This window comes from Pristis pectinata, chromosome 25 (assembly GCF_009764475.1).
Source record: "Pristis pectinata isolate sPriPec2 chromosome 25, sPriPec2.1.pri, whole genome shotgun sequence".
NCBI lineage: Eukaryota > Metazoa > Chordata > Chondrichthyes > Rhinopristiformes > Pristidae > Pristis > Pristis pectinata.
In genome coordinates this window covers 4,795,065-4,814,012 of record NC_067429.1, presented here as the reverse complement: position 1 = coordinate 4,814,012, position 18,948 = coordinate 4,795,065, and the positions used below count along the sequence as shown (strand labels likewise).

Sequence of the window (18,948 nt, the reverse complement as noted above, 5' to 3'; positions counted from 1 at the left end):
CACTTCCTTTTCTGTACCATTCAGTTGTCTTTGGTTATTGATGTTCTGTGTTGGTTTGTTGCCTGATGTAATCGGTGTTACAACCTATGAAGATTCTAATTGTCAATTTCTTGTTCTCCTCCCTCTCCTCACTTCTCCTGCTTTGCCCACTTTCTGTTCCCTGTTGTGGCTGTCCTCTGCTTGATGTAGTAAAGTCCAACGCTCTTCCCTCCTCACTCTGTAATGATGATGGGACTTTTTGTGCGCAAGGCTCAGAAGGCTTGCCAGGGTCAGCCTCTCTGACAAGACTGTTCGTCTCTCTGAATCCTTGTAGATGACCTCAGTCTAGTGGGTTGGGGTTCTGCCATTACTGCTGCTAAGGAGCTTGACTCCAGATCCTGGTACACCTCCCATTTCTCCTTCTGCTGTCTGTCCCAAAATTCTCCCAAGCAATGTTGTTGACCTGACCTTACCTAAAATGTGCCATTGCTCCTGCCCATTGTCCAGTCTCCCAGTGCTGTTTGCTTCCATACCCACAGCCAGTGCAATGCATATAGGAGCAGTCACTAACCAAAAGCCCCTATTAACCCTTTCCATTCCTGCATCCCTCCCCCCCCCCCCCTCCCTATTCCTCCCCAAAATTCTTCTGTTCCTGCCCCTTTTTCTGAATCCCTGTGACTCGGAAGAGACTTAAAGGAGCATCAATTTCGATAGCTTCAAGCAATGTGATCTTCTCTGCAGTCTCTCCCCCCCGCCCCCCGCCCTCTCTCCCCTCTCCCTTCTCCCCCACCTCTCTCCCCTCTCCCCCACCTCTCTCCCCTCCCTTCTCCCCATCCCTGCGCTTTCCCACCTCCCCTCACGCTCCACCATCCCTTCTTTTGCTCTCTCCTCCCTGCTCTCTCCTCCCTGCCCCTTCTCTCCTCGCACACTCTGCTCCCCATAACCCCCGCCCTCACTTCTCTCTCCCCTTCCTCGCTCTCCTGCGCCTTCCCAGCCATACCAGTCAAGGGGACTGTGCGAAGAGGAAGATCGATTCACCGAGAATGTGTGCTGTGGCACTTCTGCGTCAGCACTTACCAGCCAGTCACCTTCTTTCACTCCAGGATGCCGAGTGCTGTCAGAGCTGTAGTGTGTTAACTTGTCCATTAATATTGAGAACAGCACAAGCAGTTTACAAGTACATCACAACAATAGATGTGAAAAATATTAAATATTTGACACGTAACCAAAACTTTGCATAAAATTCTCATCACTTAACATGTTCTAATGATTTGACTTTAGCTTCTGAATAAGTATAAGTATATCTCTTGCATTTTATCTTGTATTTGTTATCTGTTGCATGGTGATCAGTTCTGGGAGATGGTTGTTGTTGGTTCCACCATTTAATAAAGGTGCACAGCCGAGCCTTCACTTCATCCGCACTCTTCACTAGAGGGCAGAATTGTCAGCTTTAGCTTTCTACTGTGTTCCAGAACATTGGGCAGGTTATGATGTACTTGTGGAAGTGGAGGGGTGGAACCCAGTCTTTAGTTGCCCTGCCTCAGAGTCTGAACGCACTTTCGTTTTAATGAATCAGGAGCCCTCCTGCCGCTGGTTTGAGAGCACCTGCACTTGTTGTGTGAGCGAGCTGTAGCCGGCCTCTTCCCACAGCTGCCCTCAATCTCTCAAGTTTGCACAAGTTGCCCCCTCATCACTAGTGTCTGTATTAGGATGAAATTTATTTTGTAAATTAAAGATTTAGCACAATATGGTAATAACTCTAATGAACCACTCAGATCTAGAATGTACAGTGTAAAATAATTGAGGGCTCTTTAATTTGCCTTTCTCCCTGTCTTCCTGTCGTTTTCATTCTTCCTAATATTTTCACTCGTTCAAAGCCTTTTACCCATTCTCTCCTGCCCTTATTCTGTCTTCCTGCTTCCCGCCCTGCTCACACACTCTCCCCCGTTTTCAGCTGGTATAACACATTATGGCTCTGAAATGCAGTTTGTATCTTGATGTTGATTTAAAACCAGCCCACAGTGACTTCCAGTCCTGCTCAGTGGTTGTATTTGTATAGTGGCTGAAGCACATAAAACTGGATAACTTTACCGTAAAATAGTTTTAAAAAAACACAAAAACAATATTTACAAAAGCACAGGATTTAAAAAAAATAGAGTATGAAGAATGATTTATTTCTGTTAAATCAATATCTAGAGTGCAGAGTATTTATCACTGGCAGAGTCAATGTATTCACTTATTCTTTTTGTATATTGTCTTAAATAGTTTTTGTACAAAGAATCGTATTCACAAAGCAATTAATTGGAATTGCAGTAAGTTTCTTTACATTTTAAGTGAAGTCTTTTAACACTTTGTATTGAGTTTGTGTGAATTGTATCCGACTGCTTTTGTGTAAGACTATTCCTGTTTGAATGTGGCTTGTGAGGAAGGGTATGGTTCTGTGGACTTGCACCACTGAGTTCTCACTCACAGCTGGACTTTCTCCGGACAAACTCACAGGGACCAGCACATGCTCCCCTCGCTGATTCTGTTAAAACAAAACCTCCTCTTAGAGCTGAGAAAGATCTTTCTGTGATGAACTTTAATTGAAAGGTTTTTCTGCTCCAAGTCTGGGAGTGGGACTTATATTTTCAGTTCCAATATTTGCTTTGTCAATGGAAAATCAATTGACTGTCTTCTGTCTATACTTCAGGAGATGGAGAATTAATTGAAGACTGTGTCCCTTGTTGACTGTTTTATATTCCCAGGCATGCAATGCAGGGATGAACAGTCCCCTCACTCACTGTCCCTGTGACTGGTGATAACAAGGTCCTGCTGATGAGAGAAGCATTTCCTCTTCCATATTCCAAATGAGAATTAATGCAATATCTGTTTTACTTGTTATTCTCTGTGCCTACAACCCTTGTGAAATGTGTTCAACCGTGCGAGTGAAAGATAACACAATCCTACCAGGTGGCCGAGTATTTACTGATTAAAATTCGATCCATTAGCCCTAATCAATTCATTCATGGATCTGCTTAGCTCAGTGGGAGTTCCATGGTTTCTGCAAGGTTTGGTTCCTTCACCAAATGCTTGCAAACCTTTATCCTGGGGAGAAAAGAGCATTTAGTACCAGGGAAAATAAAGCATCTTTATTAAAATTGTACTATGATGGAATAATTAAATGATATATAGCAGTTCTGAAATGTTAGCCCAAAAGATTAGATCTTTTTATCTTTTCAAACAACTGCTAATGATTGCTCAGGGGAAGGGTGTAGGGACAGAGAGATGGCTGCTTCCACTTTAACAATCATTACATTACCAAGCTGTTCAAACCACACTGCAATAGCTTACAATTGGAAATTGACTGGTTATGACTAATGCAGAAGGTAAACAGGGCAGTTCAAGTTGAGGAGGTTTTTCATTCTAAATATCCAACACTGGAGAAGCAGTATGGGCTCTCTCCCACTGAAAACTCTCTCGGCTTTATTCCAGCAAGATGTGCTTCCTGGAGTGTCAGGCAGCCCTGTTTGTCAGTGTTGTGTCAATAGCAGCACCAGTAGAACTACAGAAATAACTAGAGACAAGGGGATTCCTCATGGCACAAATCTGATTGCTGATTCTGGATTCAAAAATATACGGCGCACTGTTTCCCTGCACTGATATTTCCTAGTTTGAACATAAGAAATTCACTTCACCCTGAGAATATTTAAAATCATTTAAAATCACAGTCAAAGGAAAACTAGTCAAAAATTATATTTTTGAACGTTCTCTTCCTTCGCTGAGACAGAGACAGTAAATTCAAACCTTAGCACAATCACAAGCCAATGAAATGTGAGGACATCACATGGTATCTTCACACTTGCTGCTTAAATTGTTTAAGACTGAATATGCTGGGAACGTCTGTCTGCTCGGGACTTTACCCTTCCTCATTTGATTAAAAGGCAATGATTGTTTCAAGATGTATATAAAGTGTGTGTTTAGAAGAAAAAGTTTAAAAAATTCTATTTAAGCAAAATGTAAAAGTGAAAAAATATAAAATGCCTTTTTTTTGCCTTTTTTATGCATTAATTTTTTTTTACATGAATGTGACATTTTTCATAGTTTCCTGAACAATGTGTCAGCAATCATATAAAACATTGCAAACTCCACATTATTCCTGCTTTAAAATAATAAAAAGGTTCTGAATAATATGCATGTATTTGCTAAGAAACTGCACGATGCATCTAGATTAGTGTCTGTTTGTGAATCTTCTAATCTAAAGAAATAAAGAATGTGAAAATCTGGATACAATAGGAACATTTTTGTTTATAGACTGTGCTTATTTTTTTCTCCTGATGCATGGAGCGTTACTGATTTTATCAGTAAGAGCTGTGATTGGTTATTGTATTGAACATATCGACAGAGTTTTTGTAAGAGGAGACCTTCCATTTGTAGAGTAGTGAGATGTGTACTGAGAGTTGATGCCATGACAATCTGTAATTAATGTGGTTTCTGTGAAAAGATGAAATAAAGGGATTGCATTTTTGTAAAGGTATTTTGGATTTTTCCTCATTGTCTAGTGTTTATTCTCGTAAAGCACTTAACATACTTTCAAGTTTTGTCTTTGATTCTGGCTTCAACAATCTGCACCATTGGAGCAGTTTTCCATATAACAAGCCAGCTCATTTAATAGAGTTTCTCTATCACTGTAATGGCTGTGGATTTCATTGTTTAATCTAAGTGATGGCTTTGGTGTTGCTGCAGGTACAAACAGATAAAGGTTCTCGATCTGAAACACTGACTGTCCATTTCCCTCCACAGATGCTGCCTCACTCGCTGAGTTCCTCTAGCGGTTTGTGTTTTGCTCTAGATTCCAGCATCTGCAGTCTGTGTCTCCAACAGAATATCCTTTGAAGCTGGATGTTCTCAAACTAAACTACAACACTGTATGAATGCCAGACCATATGGTACACCCACACTACACTGCTTTCCTTTCAAAAATAAATCCATGCAACTCACCATTAAATTAGACAAGTGATCAATTATTTAAAGAGAGATTTATTAAATGGTTCTAAATTTAGCCAAACTCAAACTTACTCACTTAGTCGTCTCATCTACAAAATTGTTTCTTGCAAGTTGTGCTTAACAAGTCTTCACTTCAGGCCCCAGTGATCCCAGTTACCCATCTCTACGCGTGTTTAAGATGTATTTGACCTGGTATCCTTCTCCACAACTTGAGAGACTGTATGCAGTGGACTGTTTACATAAAGGTCAGTATCTAATATCATTAAAGGTAAAACAATGTACTAACTCGATCGTAATGGTTTCCACTTTGGTTGCTTTCTTTTTTGAAACATCTTCTGCCTCTGTTCTCCAATTCCTGTACGTCAGTTCCTCTTCCCTTTGCCCTGGATCCATCCACCACCTCTTTTGAGGCCTATTGGCACCTCCACTAAAATCTGCAAGGTAGTCTTATTTTGCTGGGCTACAGCACACAGAGGACCAGTGAGCTGCCTTGGGCATGTTCTCCCTTTGCCAAAATTATGAATGAAATTGCTAAGTCTTAATTCATTTTATCACTTCTTTTGTGAAATGTATTCTTTCTGAAGTCCTCTCGAGTATCATCGATATGTGATGGAGCGCTTCAATGATGGGAGTTTTTCATTAAACTTCCTTCTGCCCTTCAACACAAGGGCAGAAAACCTGGGTGTCCCTGGATCAGCCTGGTCCCCCCCTGTCTTAAATCTCCCTTCTTGGTGCCTTGATCAGTAATCCTCCATCATAACTACCTTCAAGGGTTTGCATCTATTTCAGACTTTGCTGTCTCATCTGTAGTAAGTAATTAAAATTTTCCTGTGCTTATGGCTTGCATAGACTGTCTACAACCTGGCAAACCAAGAAACCCCCCCACCCACCCAATCATTTCCTGGTAACCTATTCATTCTCATGTGCAAATCATCTCTCCAAACCCCATGGACAAATGGGCTATAAGTGTTTCAAGTTATGTTGGTTGAGAAGACACTTGAAGTTTACTTGACAAATTTGGCATAATGTAACAACTACCTTCTGGCCATGAGGATCACCGGAACAAGTGTAACTCTGCAAAATCCCCCCAACACTAGGTCAAACAAGTTGCCTCAGCTTCCTCCAAGTTGAATGGGGTGAAACATGAATCACAGCACTATCATTGAAGAAAAAGGGAAAATACTTTATAGGAAATCCAATTACTAATTCTCCAAGGTTCCCTAACTGAATAATTAAACTCTAACTGGCCTGTACCTTGACCATAATACTTCGTGGCCTCAGTGTGTCACATGCCCATCTTTGCAGAATAACATTCTTGCCCCATGTGCAACACCAGCATTCAAGTAATAATTAAATAAATGGCAAACTAGTTTTATTGGAGGGGACGTCAGTTTATTTTCATTATTATAAAATAGGATGGTGCATTATTTTAAAGCATCGCTGTTTGCATGTACATTTGCAGTTGTAAACTCCAGGAGTCCATGCAGAATTTAACAATATCACATTGTTCTTTTACAACCAATTGGCAAAGAGGCAAAAGAAACTTGTTTTAATTAAACACTATTTATATATCTATGTTACACAGCTTTTGTCAGAGTTGACACTTGAACATATTTACAAAATAAGCAGTTAACTTTACAGCAAATTTGCGTATTTTAATAAACAGCACATTGTAAATTGGAAGGTCATGTTGACAGCATTGTTCAATGCTCCATTGGAATGCCTGATTTTTTTTGTTATTAAAATGGAAGCACTGAAATGCTTGCTTGCCAAACAATCTCTCTCAATACTGCAGGTAAACAGCAACACAAAACAAGTAACAAAGCTGGAAAAATGTGGCATGAAGCATCTCCATTTAGACATCATGTCTTACTAATTTTCTTGAAGTGGTACAATTGTTTCTTTGACAGCATGTTTCTCCTTTATCCACAGCGTTGGCTGTTAATACTGAAATCCCCACCTCAGTGTTGTCTTTCAGACAAAACTCTCTTGTGCTCATCCCACATCCCCTCCTCAGATTTAAACAAGATGCTCAGAATTAAGGTTGTTAAGTTTGGCACCAGGTTTTGAAATATTCAGGAAAAAGCCAAACAGCATCCAGTCACTGGCATGTGTAAGACGCAGAACACCACAACAGATGTGACCCACACCAATTCTCTCTCTCGACCTTTCCAGCTTAGGTCGAGAAAAACAAAATGAAATATATACAAAAAATTGGTTTATAACTAGGAAAAATTTGTAGTTAAATTAAAAAATTGTTAAATGTTAACATAAATCCCAGTGCTGTCTGGAATCGAGACGTGAAAAAATGACTTGCAAAAATGAGGCATTTTTCATGAATAGGTAAATAAAGCAGACATGGCTAAATACAACTGCAGTCTACAACTCATCTAAAGCTGTTAAACTACTTGGCTTGTTTTAAGGTGCAGTTGCACATTGTGTGATAATGATGAATTTCAGAAATGTGATGAAAATATTTTCACAAACCACTAAACATTTGCAAGTATTTAAAAATAATATAATGAGTAAGAAATATGCATATTTTGTTAAGATAATTTTTGGCAAACCTTGGTAGTTTTAGAAAAACCTTGGTCTTAACACCTTAGAACAATGGTTCAATAGGATGTTCTTATATCTTACACCACTGATTAGCAATGCAATCCCTACTTTAAAGCCACGTTTTGACAGCAATGAACCACAACTTGACTTTACAGATTTAAAACTGAAAAGGAGTTGCTGCTCATGATCTAAACTTCAAGGAATTTCCACACAAATAACCCATACAGTGTTGTCTATTTGCTCCCTTATACACACCAATGCTTGAGAACGAATTGTGGCTCACAATACTGGAATTTCAGATTGGAATTAACCCCATGCTGTTTTAAAGATGTAATAAAATCACAGGTATTATGGGGCAAAGAAACAAGTAAGGAATCATCATGTTTTTTGCACAGTAAGTGATAAAATAGCAGTTTTAACTGGGCTCATAGATGAATTATTAAGCAAAATCCTGAGAAGTCATTTATAAAATTAATATTGGACAATACTTCCAAAGCACAATATCATTTTTTTTCTTTTTTCATAATCTTCAAAAACAATTTGAATTGTGATGTAACTTTTCCTAGACCTTACCCAATGTGTAACTAAATATTTTTTAATACAGAATCGTGGCAGTATAGCGTGACCACCTCTGGCTCTGGTTAAATAATTTTTTTAATGCATTTTTAAGGATATGCATGTTACCGAGTTTTTAATTCGACCTGAGCAAGCCATGGAGCAAAAGTATCGAAAATTAAAAATTCAAGTAACAGTGGAAACAAAAAAAATGTGCACAGAAGCACTAATGTAAACAATGCAACAAAAATATATTATATATTTATATGTACACAAACACACACTGAGGTTAAATGCGCAACTTTTAATACAAAACCATAGAAAATCAAATAGCCACAACTGCATCAGCAAAACAAAAACATCAGGAGCCAGTGTTTGGTATTCTCTCCCCAGCTAACTCTTTAGCATTGTCTACAAAGTTGTCCCTATGAATTTAGATTCACCACCTTGTGTTAAACAGTAACAGCGCAAACAACAGAGATTCAGATGGCCACAAAAAGTGAAAGGCTTGAACACTTCGGGTCAAAATCAGGGTAATCACAAACCTATAAAAGTGACTGCTCATTCCCTCCTCACTGGGGTTTTATACGAATGTTTCCAAAAATGGGAACTTAGAAAAGATACTATCACTAGAACTAATTATTGTGGCAAACAGAATGCTGCATGTAAATAGAAGCAGTTATTGGCTAGCATATAAACTACAACCCTCTATATACCAGAATGTTTTATCATTATCTGATATCTCAGTAGAATATATTAGCTTTAAAGAGAATGCCAAAAAGAGTGCAGTAGTACTTTTTTTTAAAACATCGAAATAAGTAGAGTGTCTCTTTCTCGCCTCTCTTATCCCCAACACCCTCTCTCTATTTCCCCCAGATTGTAGTTGTATATAGAAACTCAATATTTGGATATGATGCTGTTTTAGATATAGAGAACAATAAAGAATAGAGAACAAAATCTATTCTTTGCTATAAACTGTGGATGAATGACATCATATGCATTTTTAAGGAGTCAATCTTTCTTCTTAAATAGAATTATTAAGGAAGATGTATTCTGATATACTTATTCCTTGTGGCTAGAAAATATTAACTTGGCAATCAGTGCTCTGGTTTATAACCCTATCTTCAATGGGCTCTCTAAACTGACCATAAATTCTTATTTTATATTCTTGGATATTTAAACACACAAGTTTTTCCCATTGGAGCATTACAGAAGCAAGCAAGCAAACAGATCTAGAATATCTCTTCAAATCAGATGGTGATGGACAGGTCAGGAGACATTGGTTTAACTAGTGAAAAACATTTGTGTAGGACTAATGCCAGACAGTTCTTTGTCATGCAAGAAATCCAACTGAAAATGGACTCTGGGCAAGAGGCAAAGGCAAAAGAAACAGTGTGCACATGTATGATGCTTTTTTCTCAGGACATCCCAAAGCATACAAAAATCATTGGACACTACTGAGCATTAACACTGCCGTCGCAACAGCACTGAGCTAGATGATCAAAGTTGGTCGTGCTGGGTGAAGGATAAAAGATGACCAGGGCAGAGAACTCCCTACATGTTGAATGCTGCTGTGGAATTTAATACATATGCCAAATGGTACCTTCATCGATATAGCACTTGTGCCCTCCTTATTGCTGTGGGGTTTACGCATCCTTCTGATTTAGGGGAATGTATTCCTATAACTGAATTATTAAGAAACAACTGGATGCTGCATTAGAAGTGAAGAGGCAGTGAGCTACAAGTGAGGAAATGCAAACTCTTTTCCAAGGTGAGTAAAATAATGAACAGTGGGTCTCAGTTAAAGAAAATGTCCATTTTTGAGAAGAAACAAATTAATACATTATATAAAAAAAACCTGAAGTGAGAGACACAGTAAGGCCAAACCTAACTGTCACACACAAGTCAGCCTGGAACAGGAAAGTGAAAGATAAGGAGTTACTGAATGTTCGAATCACAATTTGAAAGAGCTGCGCTGACAGGAGTTTGGAACTGCATAGTCTTTCTAAACTACCTACCTTTAGCTGTGAGCCTGCGGCAATATTATCATCCTATTATCAAATGTGCTTTACAGATTACTTAAAATGGAATAAACAATTTTAAATTGTGTTCCAACTTAGCCAAAGTGTACCAAAAAACATGCCCACATATAGAATGGAGATAAACACAAAACCATCAGAAACATCGAACAAATGGCATGGGACGAAATTAACTTCCCTTGCTTTGCATCTGAAGTCACACTTGATGTGCCTTGATCCCCTAATTATATATTTGGCAATTATTATTATGTAACAATTGCAACCCCCTATTACTTCTTTGTCATATCCTTTGAACATGACTAATCAAATGATGGATAGTCAGGTGATTCCATAAATTTCCCTTTTTACGCTCAGGATGAATAGTGCATGAACTTTCTGGATTGGATGTTTAGAAAAATCTGCTCTTGTTTGCTTATTGGTGGATAAATCCTGAACCAGAACACTGAGGTCTCCTCCCATCAGCTAAGTTAAAACATCTGTAAATTTCATGGTGTTTACTTGAGAATCTGAGATGGTGAGTCAGAACCCACTCCCCAATATCCCTCATGAATCAGCATAATAATAGTTATTTAGTGATGCTCTGTGATATCTAAGAGACAACAGGATAACTTCAGAGTTAAAAGCACAAGAAAACTAATGCTAGTCATAACTAGTTGCTGGATAGGAAAGATGTGTTAGCTATTATATCTGGAAGAAAAGTGCACACTGATGACAGACATGGGAATAAATAGAAAAGAAATTGAGTAAATAAAATATCCTAAAATGATTTTTAATCTTTCCACATTGACAACAATTATAATTTCTCAACTTCTCACTTCACAACATCAACTATCTTCCGAGCTCACTTTGTAGAAAGCACTGACTCTCTCCCATAGGTTTAGATTATTCCATGGATAGTGGATACTCTTTCTGGTCATTGCTTACGTGTGAGTCAGTGTTAACAGAGAATCATGGCCTAACTGAAATCAGTTAACTCAGCAAAGATGAGATTCAAAGAGGACATTTTGTATTGCTTTAGCCAATTGAACAACTGCGGGAAGGACTTGTATTGCTTTACTTGGTGTGGCAATACAGACAGGATGCAGAATAGTTTGAAGTCTGTAAAACCACAATGCCCCTTCAATAAATATCTCTCACTGTGATTAAAATGAAAATGAAGTTCTACCTCATTTTACATTTTAAAAATAAAGCCTGTAAAAATCTGTGTTCAAGATAAATTGTCTGGCAAAGATTTTAAGATGTATTCCTACCACTGTGCTGCTCCATTAAATTCCATCAAAATCCATCAGCACATTTTAGGGTTATAATGTTGTCTGGTTAAAAATGATATACAATTCTCCAGATTCACCCGTCACCAATAAAATGAGTTACGAAATATTTTGACACAGGTGCAAATTTTAACTTGTTAGTTTGGCTATCTAATCTTTCTGTTAATAAGTATAAAATATAAATACTTTAGTGATTAGTGCATTAGTTGTAGTAAAGCATAGCTACTTTAAAAAAAATAGATTTATCCTATTTACAAACTGATCTCTTAATAATTAAAATTAAACCTGTTGTTAAACAGCATAAAGCTTATACAGTATGCATTGAACAAAAGTTGCTTATGACTAGGTAGAAACCTTTAATCACCTAGGTAATTCAATCCCATAGAAAATATTTAATGCAGACCGATATGGCAACAACAACAACTGCTAGCAAGTCACAGCATATTCCAAAGGTCAAAGGAAGGCTTCAACTGTCTGGAACCTCATCTCCAAAGTAAAAACAGAAAACACTGGAACTACTCATGTCAAGCCCCATCAGATGCAGCCAGGCTTGCTGAGTATTTCCAGCATTTTGTTTTTAATTTATCTGTAGTTTTTTTTGGATTTTCATTTACTCATCTCTGAAATGATGTGCTGAGAATTTCCTCCTAACTGCTCCTGTTTCACCATTGTAAGGCTGAAGTGCAGCAAAACCAAAATTTAAATGAACAATCAGGATTTCTACTTCAGTTCCAGTGAGGCTGTGGAAGTCGGATGAGAACAGCTGTGAGGATATTTGCAGCCCAAGTGCTTCACTCCCTCTAAGCCACCTGCGATCTATTATCTTTCATTTTAAGACACTGAAATCAATGGCTGCTGAGATGCCCACAGATCACAGTCACACAGCATGTTAATTGACAGTTAATACCCTTTAGAGAGATTCATTTCTGTTTGGCTTGATATCTGAGGTGAAAGAGATTGAGGCCAATCAGAGAAAGATTTTATTCTCTTTATCCTTTTAATTGGGATTCTCTCAAAATTAGGACCATGAATTAAAATCCAACATGTGCTATCACAGGAGGCATAGGACACAGTGGATCTGCAATCAAGATTAATTTCTAATACTAGAAAAATACCTTGCCTAATCTTGTTCCTCACAACAAATGTTCACGTCACAGCACAGGGCTAAAAAGCAAGTCACCTGTGCTCATTCTTAATTAACAATTGTGTTAATTAAGACAGATAAAGTTCAAGGAGGGAAAGGTGGAAAAATTAAAATACATTTGTAAAACAAGAATGAAATTTGTTTAAAAACTCTACTAAAATGGCATTTTGTTGAATGTGCTCCCTATTTTAATTAGTCAGTAAGGAACGATATCAACTCAAATTAACAAAATAAGGAATCAGAGGTCAAAGTAATGAAGATTCATTATGGGACAACATCATGCTGCTACGGGTCAGTGAAAAGGAATACTGCAGTACCTAACAGTATGTACATAGTATTTTAAATAACTTCCTAAATATAAGTGGGCTTAAGTGCTCCATTTATCACAAATCCTTCCCTTTCTTTTGGGTAACTGAAACATGTTCTCTGTGCAAACAGGGTTGAAGAGAAATTCTGTTGACCATCATACTCTAAGTTGTGGCGGGGAAGTCCAGCTAACCAAGGTTAAACCGCACCAAAACATGAATGGTTAGCAAAGCCACTTCAAAACCAGTTGCTCTTATGACAACTGCAAAACCAGCAGCAGCATATTAGTAGCCAACAAAGCCCTTCTAATTCTGCAACTATACTCTCTAGTGACTAATTATAGCCCTTTTGATATCATTCCCTTTAGCCCACATCCACTCTGACCAGCCCCATGCTATTAAAAACCCCATGAAATAAACATAAATACTCCAAATACACTTGATGCATCAGCAAATGTAAAGAGAAAATCAATGGGGGCAGACCCTTCACTAAAACAATATTCTGACAATCTGTGTCTTTCAGGTACTGAGACCTTATCTTTGAAGCAGGTTCTGATTTAGTTTGCATTTCCAGCAAATGCCATTTAAAAATAAAAAATTCCAATCAGCCACACTTCCTGGGACAAGTGCTTGTTGTGGGAATTTCACCAGGACACCAGGTACACTGTTGAGAGAGGCCAAAGGAATTTTCAGAGAAATGATGAAGTAGCCTAAAAGACCATTGTCCACAAATTTGGCTACTCCTATGGGAAATCAGTCAAATATGCATAGAGTTCAAGGTCTAGGTGTTTTTGTTAATGAATGGGATATTATTTCAAATATTATTTCCTGGCAATTACTTGTTTATTCTTTTCTTAAAAAATCCAAGTGTATCTTTTAATGTCCATCTTGCAAGAAATGAATGAGCACCCAAAAATACAAAGCAGCAGAGCCTTTCTATTTTCTATAAAATGGTTAAGTGGAGGAAAATTGATAGAAAATAGTTTTTAAAAAAGTCATTACTGCTGGGACCACCAGATTCTATTGTTAAACATCTTTAAAGAAAAGTTTTTTTTGTCTCCAACAATCGGGAGTTTTCCGCCTGTTACTGGGGGTGAGGGGAAGTAAACCCATATGTTGGCCTAGCTCCTGAATGTTTTAGCCCTAACCAATTTCCATCAAAGGTACTGATGGAATCGAGAGGAAGTCGGATGTTTTTGAGCCTTTATGCTTGTGGACTTGGATGAATTTGAGTCACTGTCTCTAAATTGACCTGATGTCGAGCTAGCTGATGGTGAAGACGGTAAAGATGGCTGACAAAGTCCCGAGCTTGTATTGCTACTCAAATTCTTGGATGCTGGCTGTTCAGGTTGTAGATTTCCACCTAGATGACTGGAACAATACTGCGGGTCTGGATCATCTGATCTGGATATTTCCTTGGGTTTAGGTTCTAAATCCAGCTGCACATTTGCTCCTGGATCTGAAGCCTCCCAGGCATCAAATTTCTGCCTTAACTGGCTCATGTTAGATGGTTTTCCCCCCTTGTAGCTCTCCTTGCTCTCCAGTTGATTTTCTTTCCATTCTCTAAAGTGAAACTCTGATAAATCATTCTGTACCACCACTGTGTGTCTCCTTCTAATGTTCTTCTTTCGCCGGGTCTCTGGGGAGCTCTGTTTTCTCAACCCTACTCCAAACATATCATCTGCCGAGGTTTTGAGCCGAACTTTTGTTTGATCAGTCAGTATTCGTTTTGATGCTTTGGTTAGATCTTCTTTGTTAGAATCGGTCTTGAGGAAGTTGTGTTTTTTGGTGGAATTGGGTTGATTCGAATTATCAAACAGATTTGTAACCACTGAAGGCTCTTTATCTTCATTGATCTTTGCACTAAGTTCATTTGTTCCTTTTGGTTTGGTTAATTTCTTTCTAGCCAAAGTGTCGCACTGAATTAACCTGTGGGAATTAAAAGATGGGATACTGCTTAACTTTTGTGTTGTGATCCCTTCTTTGTCAGAGCTTGTATTACTATCTGACCCACGGCGAGAAAACCTTCCTTTAGTCTGCTGCGAGTTCGAAGACCTGCCTGGCAGCGTGCGTGTAAGGTAGCCACTTTCATTGTCTGTTTCAATCTGACCTCCGCACTCACTGATGAGCTCACTTCTTTCATCATCAGCTTCATCGCCCCTACTTTCTGCAATTGATTGCACCTCAGAACACAAGTTGTGATCTAGGGTTGTCATTATGGATGAAATGGTGGAATATCCTGAAACAACTGAGCTGGCATCGGTGGGTATCAGCTCCCTGTGCTCCATCTCAGGTGTACGCCACATCTTCAGCTTGGGGCTTTTGGAAAACTGTTCACTATTATTTTGACACTGAGGACCAGTAATAGTTGTCTCATCGCCTGTGCATTTTCTTCTTCTATCCGAATCTAGAAGTTTGAGGGAGGTCCCTTCTTTGAAGGAATGCTCAGTGCCAGTTGAAGATGGGCTGAGATGTGGTTTACACGAAGAGTCCAATTTAGCTTCCTCACTCTCCCACTGAGATGTCTGATTGCAGTGCTGGTTGGAATGATTAGATTCTCCTGCTTTCTTCCGGATTTCTTTACTAGCAATGGGCTGGTGAATTGGTTCCACCCCTCTGTTCCTGCTATTTCCCAGCTCCCTCTCTTTCTGTCCTGCTACATCCTTCTTTCTGTCTGTTTCCTTCTTGTCTAATAATCGCTCTTTATTAATAGCCTTAATAGGTTCATGTTCTGAATCATCATCTGTGCTACTTTCAAGCATTTTCGCCTCTTTTTTCTTCCTCTTACGATTGGCCGCTGCAAAGATTGACATCACAAGCTCCCTGTTGTATAGATCCTTCCTGGATCCCCACGATCCCTGTAATTAAACAGAATAAAATTAGTTCCATGAAGATGATTTAACTAACTGTGATCAAAAGAAATTTGTATCACAAGAATAAAAAATGAACATACTGGCAACCTGAAATAAAAGAATATAACATCTTGTCTGTCTGTATCAAAGAAACATTTTTTCAAGTAGATACTCTACATCTGAACAACAAAAGGAGTTGGATTGCTAAAGAGTTTCCCTGAAAATGTTAACTTTCAGCAGTTGAATGACCATCTCTTAATTTTCGACATTTAATTTTATGGTTGCTTAATACTGAAGATTTGCTTCCACTTGTAAAGACAAAAAAGCAAACACACAAGCTCCAAGGGCCTGTAGCCATACTGGGTACAGTGACACTTCCAAAAAATCAAAGATATGAACTAGCCTACTGTTAAAAAAAATCTACCACTATTAATTATGTAATCATACTTGCAGTTAATTTATGTATACTATCTGGACACAGGCGACACCCGCGTCACAGAGAGGTTGTGTTCCTAGAAAACTATCCATATCACGATGTTCTATTGCGAAATCCTATTTCCTATTAAATCCCATGTTATAAGTGGAGATCCTAAGGGATGTATTTCTTTCAACAGTAGTGATAGTACTGCTCATGGGATGGGGGCCGAGGGCGGTGGGGGAGGCACTTAAGAGATTGTCTTGTCAGTATCCAAAGCAGATCTCTTAAGTAGCCAGCTGCTGTGTTTAGAGATAAGGAATTCACAAGTCACTGGTTCCACTTATCACCTTCCTTGCTTATCAGATTCCAGTATCTGCAGCACTTATCACCTTTGAGCCTTGAATTTAGATTTACAATTTGCACTTAAACTTGCTGGTCCCGTTTCAGACATCTTGAGCATAAATTATGTGGAAAACTTTTGAAAATTAAACTGCTAGACAGTGAAACAAACCTACTGTACGAAAAAAAATGCCCGCCACACTATCTGCACACACATCAAGAAATGTGTTGAAAAAAAAGATAAAATTTGTTGTTTCACTTGTTTTGTGTTTATTTATTTAACTCCCCCCACCCCTCCCCACACACAAACATATTCCACAGGAGTGAATTTTATTCCATATTGCGGATTTTTGGGTAGTGATTTGTGAATTCCAGAAGAGTGAATTTCTGTAATGTGAATGGCCATAACATGGGGCTGTCTATATGTATGTTTTAAAAATCTTAATCCAATATCTAAACTGACCTGATGGATTCCATCATACAACCTCTTAAAGTGGATTCCCCTTCCTTTTAGCTAATTATTCTGCAGTTTGAAAACAACATTTGTGTACAGCAATGTCTTTCAACAGGTTATTGAATGGATCCAGCAAATCTCACTATATATTGTGAAAATCAGGGATTTTCAGAAAATCTCTTGGACGGAGCTGATAATGCAGTTTATCTAGAACTTCGTTTGGTTCTCCTTTTACATACAAGTTCTTCAGGGAGTTTAGCATTGATTTACCCAAGTGCTATCTAGACTGCAAGATTTAAACTACATGGAGAGTACAGGCAGTAGTTGTAAGCCTGGAGGTGAGGCATGATTAGATCGATATTAAGGAGAGTGATAGGATAAGGAGAGAGAAATTATTTCCACTGCTTGAAGACTCCAACACTGATGGGCAAATCTATAAATTGTAGCAAGGCCTTTCAAGAATGAAGTCAGTAAACACTAATAGACACACAGGCTGATAGAAATTTGGAACTCTCCTACAAAATGCAATGGGTACCAGGTTCATCATTAATTTTAAATCTGAGATTGATAGATTTTAATTAACCAAAGGTTTTAAGGAATATGGGGACAAGACAAACATATAGAGTTAGGTTACAGATCAGCTATGATCTCACTGAAAGGTGAAACAAGCTTCAGGGGTTCTTTTGAGCATTCAGATGGTTCGAGAAGTGCTCTCATTGCTTTATTCCTTCATTCCCAGTTCTTTTGCATTACACATTTTACTTGTAGTCCTGTAACAATTGATTACGTTTCAGACGAGCAGGGAAATGATTACAGAGTAGTAATAATTTCACCAGTCACATCTGAGGCGGAGCAAACAGTTAAACCTGTGCTTGCACTTCTGATGGAACACAAATGGAAACCATTTGCTTAGCCAGTTATTAGCAGCACTACAACAAGTTAACTCCAATTAATCAAAACAAAATAGGATGGAAAATGTAACTCAGCACTGACCAGAATCGAAGCTGATACCTGTGTTCTAGTCCATGAAGCAAACCACAGCATACTTACATCGATTCAGAAAAAGGTTACTAAAATGGTATTGGAACTTTAAGTTCAAAATACATGCACCAACATTTGCCTTAATTCTTTAACCCATATAAATACCTCATCAGCAATTTCTATTTTGAGAATACTGCTGCAAACAACACTGTGATATTCTCATGTCTTTCTTGGAGTTGAAAGTAAATCTGATTTTTATTTGTGAAATTTGATTTTTATTTGATATCTACCATTTAAAAACATAGGAGTAGGAACAGGCCAATTAGTTCCTTGAGACTACTTCACCATTTAATTGGATTATGACTGATCTGGGGCTCTTTCCCTTTCTTTCATAGTTGTGCGTGTTCTCATCCGTCAAAAAATCTCTCTCTGATGTGAGGCTCCAATTGTCTATGTATCTACAGCTTTTTGTGAAATAAAATTCTAAATTTCTACCACCCACATATATCTGTACTAAAGAATATAGCATTTATTGTTGAGTATTAAGGGGTAAATGGGAAGGTTTTTGAATGGATAAGTCATGATGAGATGAATGACTTCCCTCATCTGTAGTTATCTGATGGACTTGTGTCTGACCAGGAATAGTACTTCTTTAACTTCAATGGATTAAAAGACCATTAAACAACGTAGTGTTTAATTTGTGTAAACATTTATTTGGTCCAATTAGATTACTAATATGAGATTCCAGCTGGCTGATGCTTATGTGGATGATGTCCAATTTATCACCAATCAAGGGCTCATTTTCAGCATGAATCAATTTGGATAAATAGAGTCGCAATATTAAAAATCTAAGAAAATATTTAAGTAAAAATGATTGATTCTTTCTCAACAGAACTTATTTAATGCAATTATCAATGCAGACTACTTGTTTTTAAATATGAGGTATGTTCTGGACACTGGCATGACTGGTAAGAGACACAAACATTATTTAAGTAGGGCAACAGTAACATTGCATTTTAGAAACCTGCAGTTTATAGGAAGGAATGAAGTCATTAAAACATGTTCTAGC

At 38.1% G+C, this 18,948-nt stretch overlaps 2 protein-coding genes across 7 annotated transcripts in view; one reads left to right on the top strand and one right to left on the bottom strand.

The window, feature by feature from the left end:
• srcin1a (SRC kinase signaling inhibitor 1a) overlaps positions 1-4,495 on the top strand; it is a 412,726-nt gene extending 408,231 nt beyond the window's left edge. The window contains exon 23 of the mRNA XM_052038892.1: positions 190-4,495. Within this exon, the coding sequence (XP_051894852.1) occupies positions 190-192 (3 nt within the window). The 3' untranslated portion in view covers positions 193-4,495. The remainder of the gene's footprint in view (positions 1-189) is intronic.
• Positions 4,496-6,352: 1,857 nt separating this feature from the next.
• LOC127582867 (rho GTPase-activating protein 21-like) overlaps positions 6,353-18,948 on the bottom strand; it is a 302,839-nt gene continuing 290,243 nt past the window's right edge. For all 6 annotated transcript variants that reach the window (XM_052038469.1, XM_052038472.1, XM_052038470.1 and 3 more), the window contains one exon: positions 6,353-15,693. In XM_052038469.1, the coding sequence (XP_051894429.1) occupies positions 13,993-15,693 (1,701 nt within the window). In that variant the 3' untranslated portion in view covers positions 6,353-13,992. The remainder of the gene's footprint in view (positions 15,694-18,948) is intronic.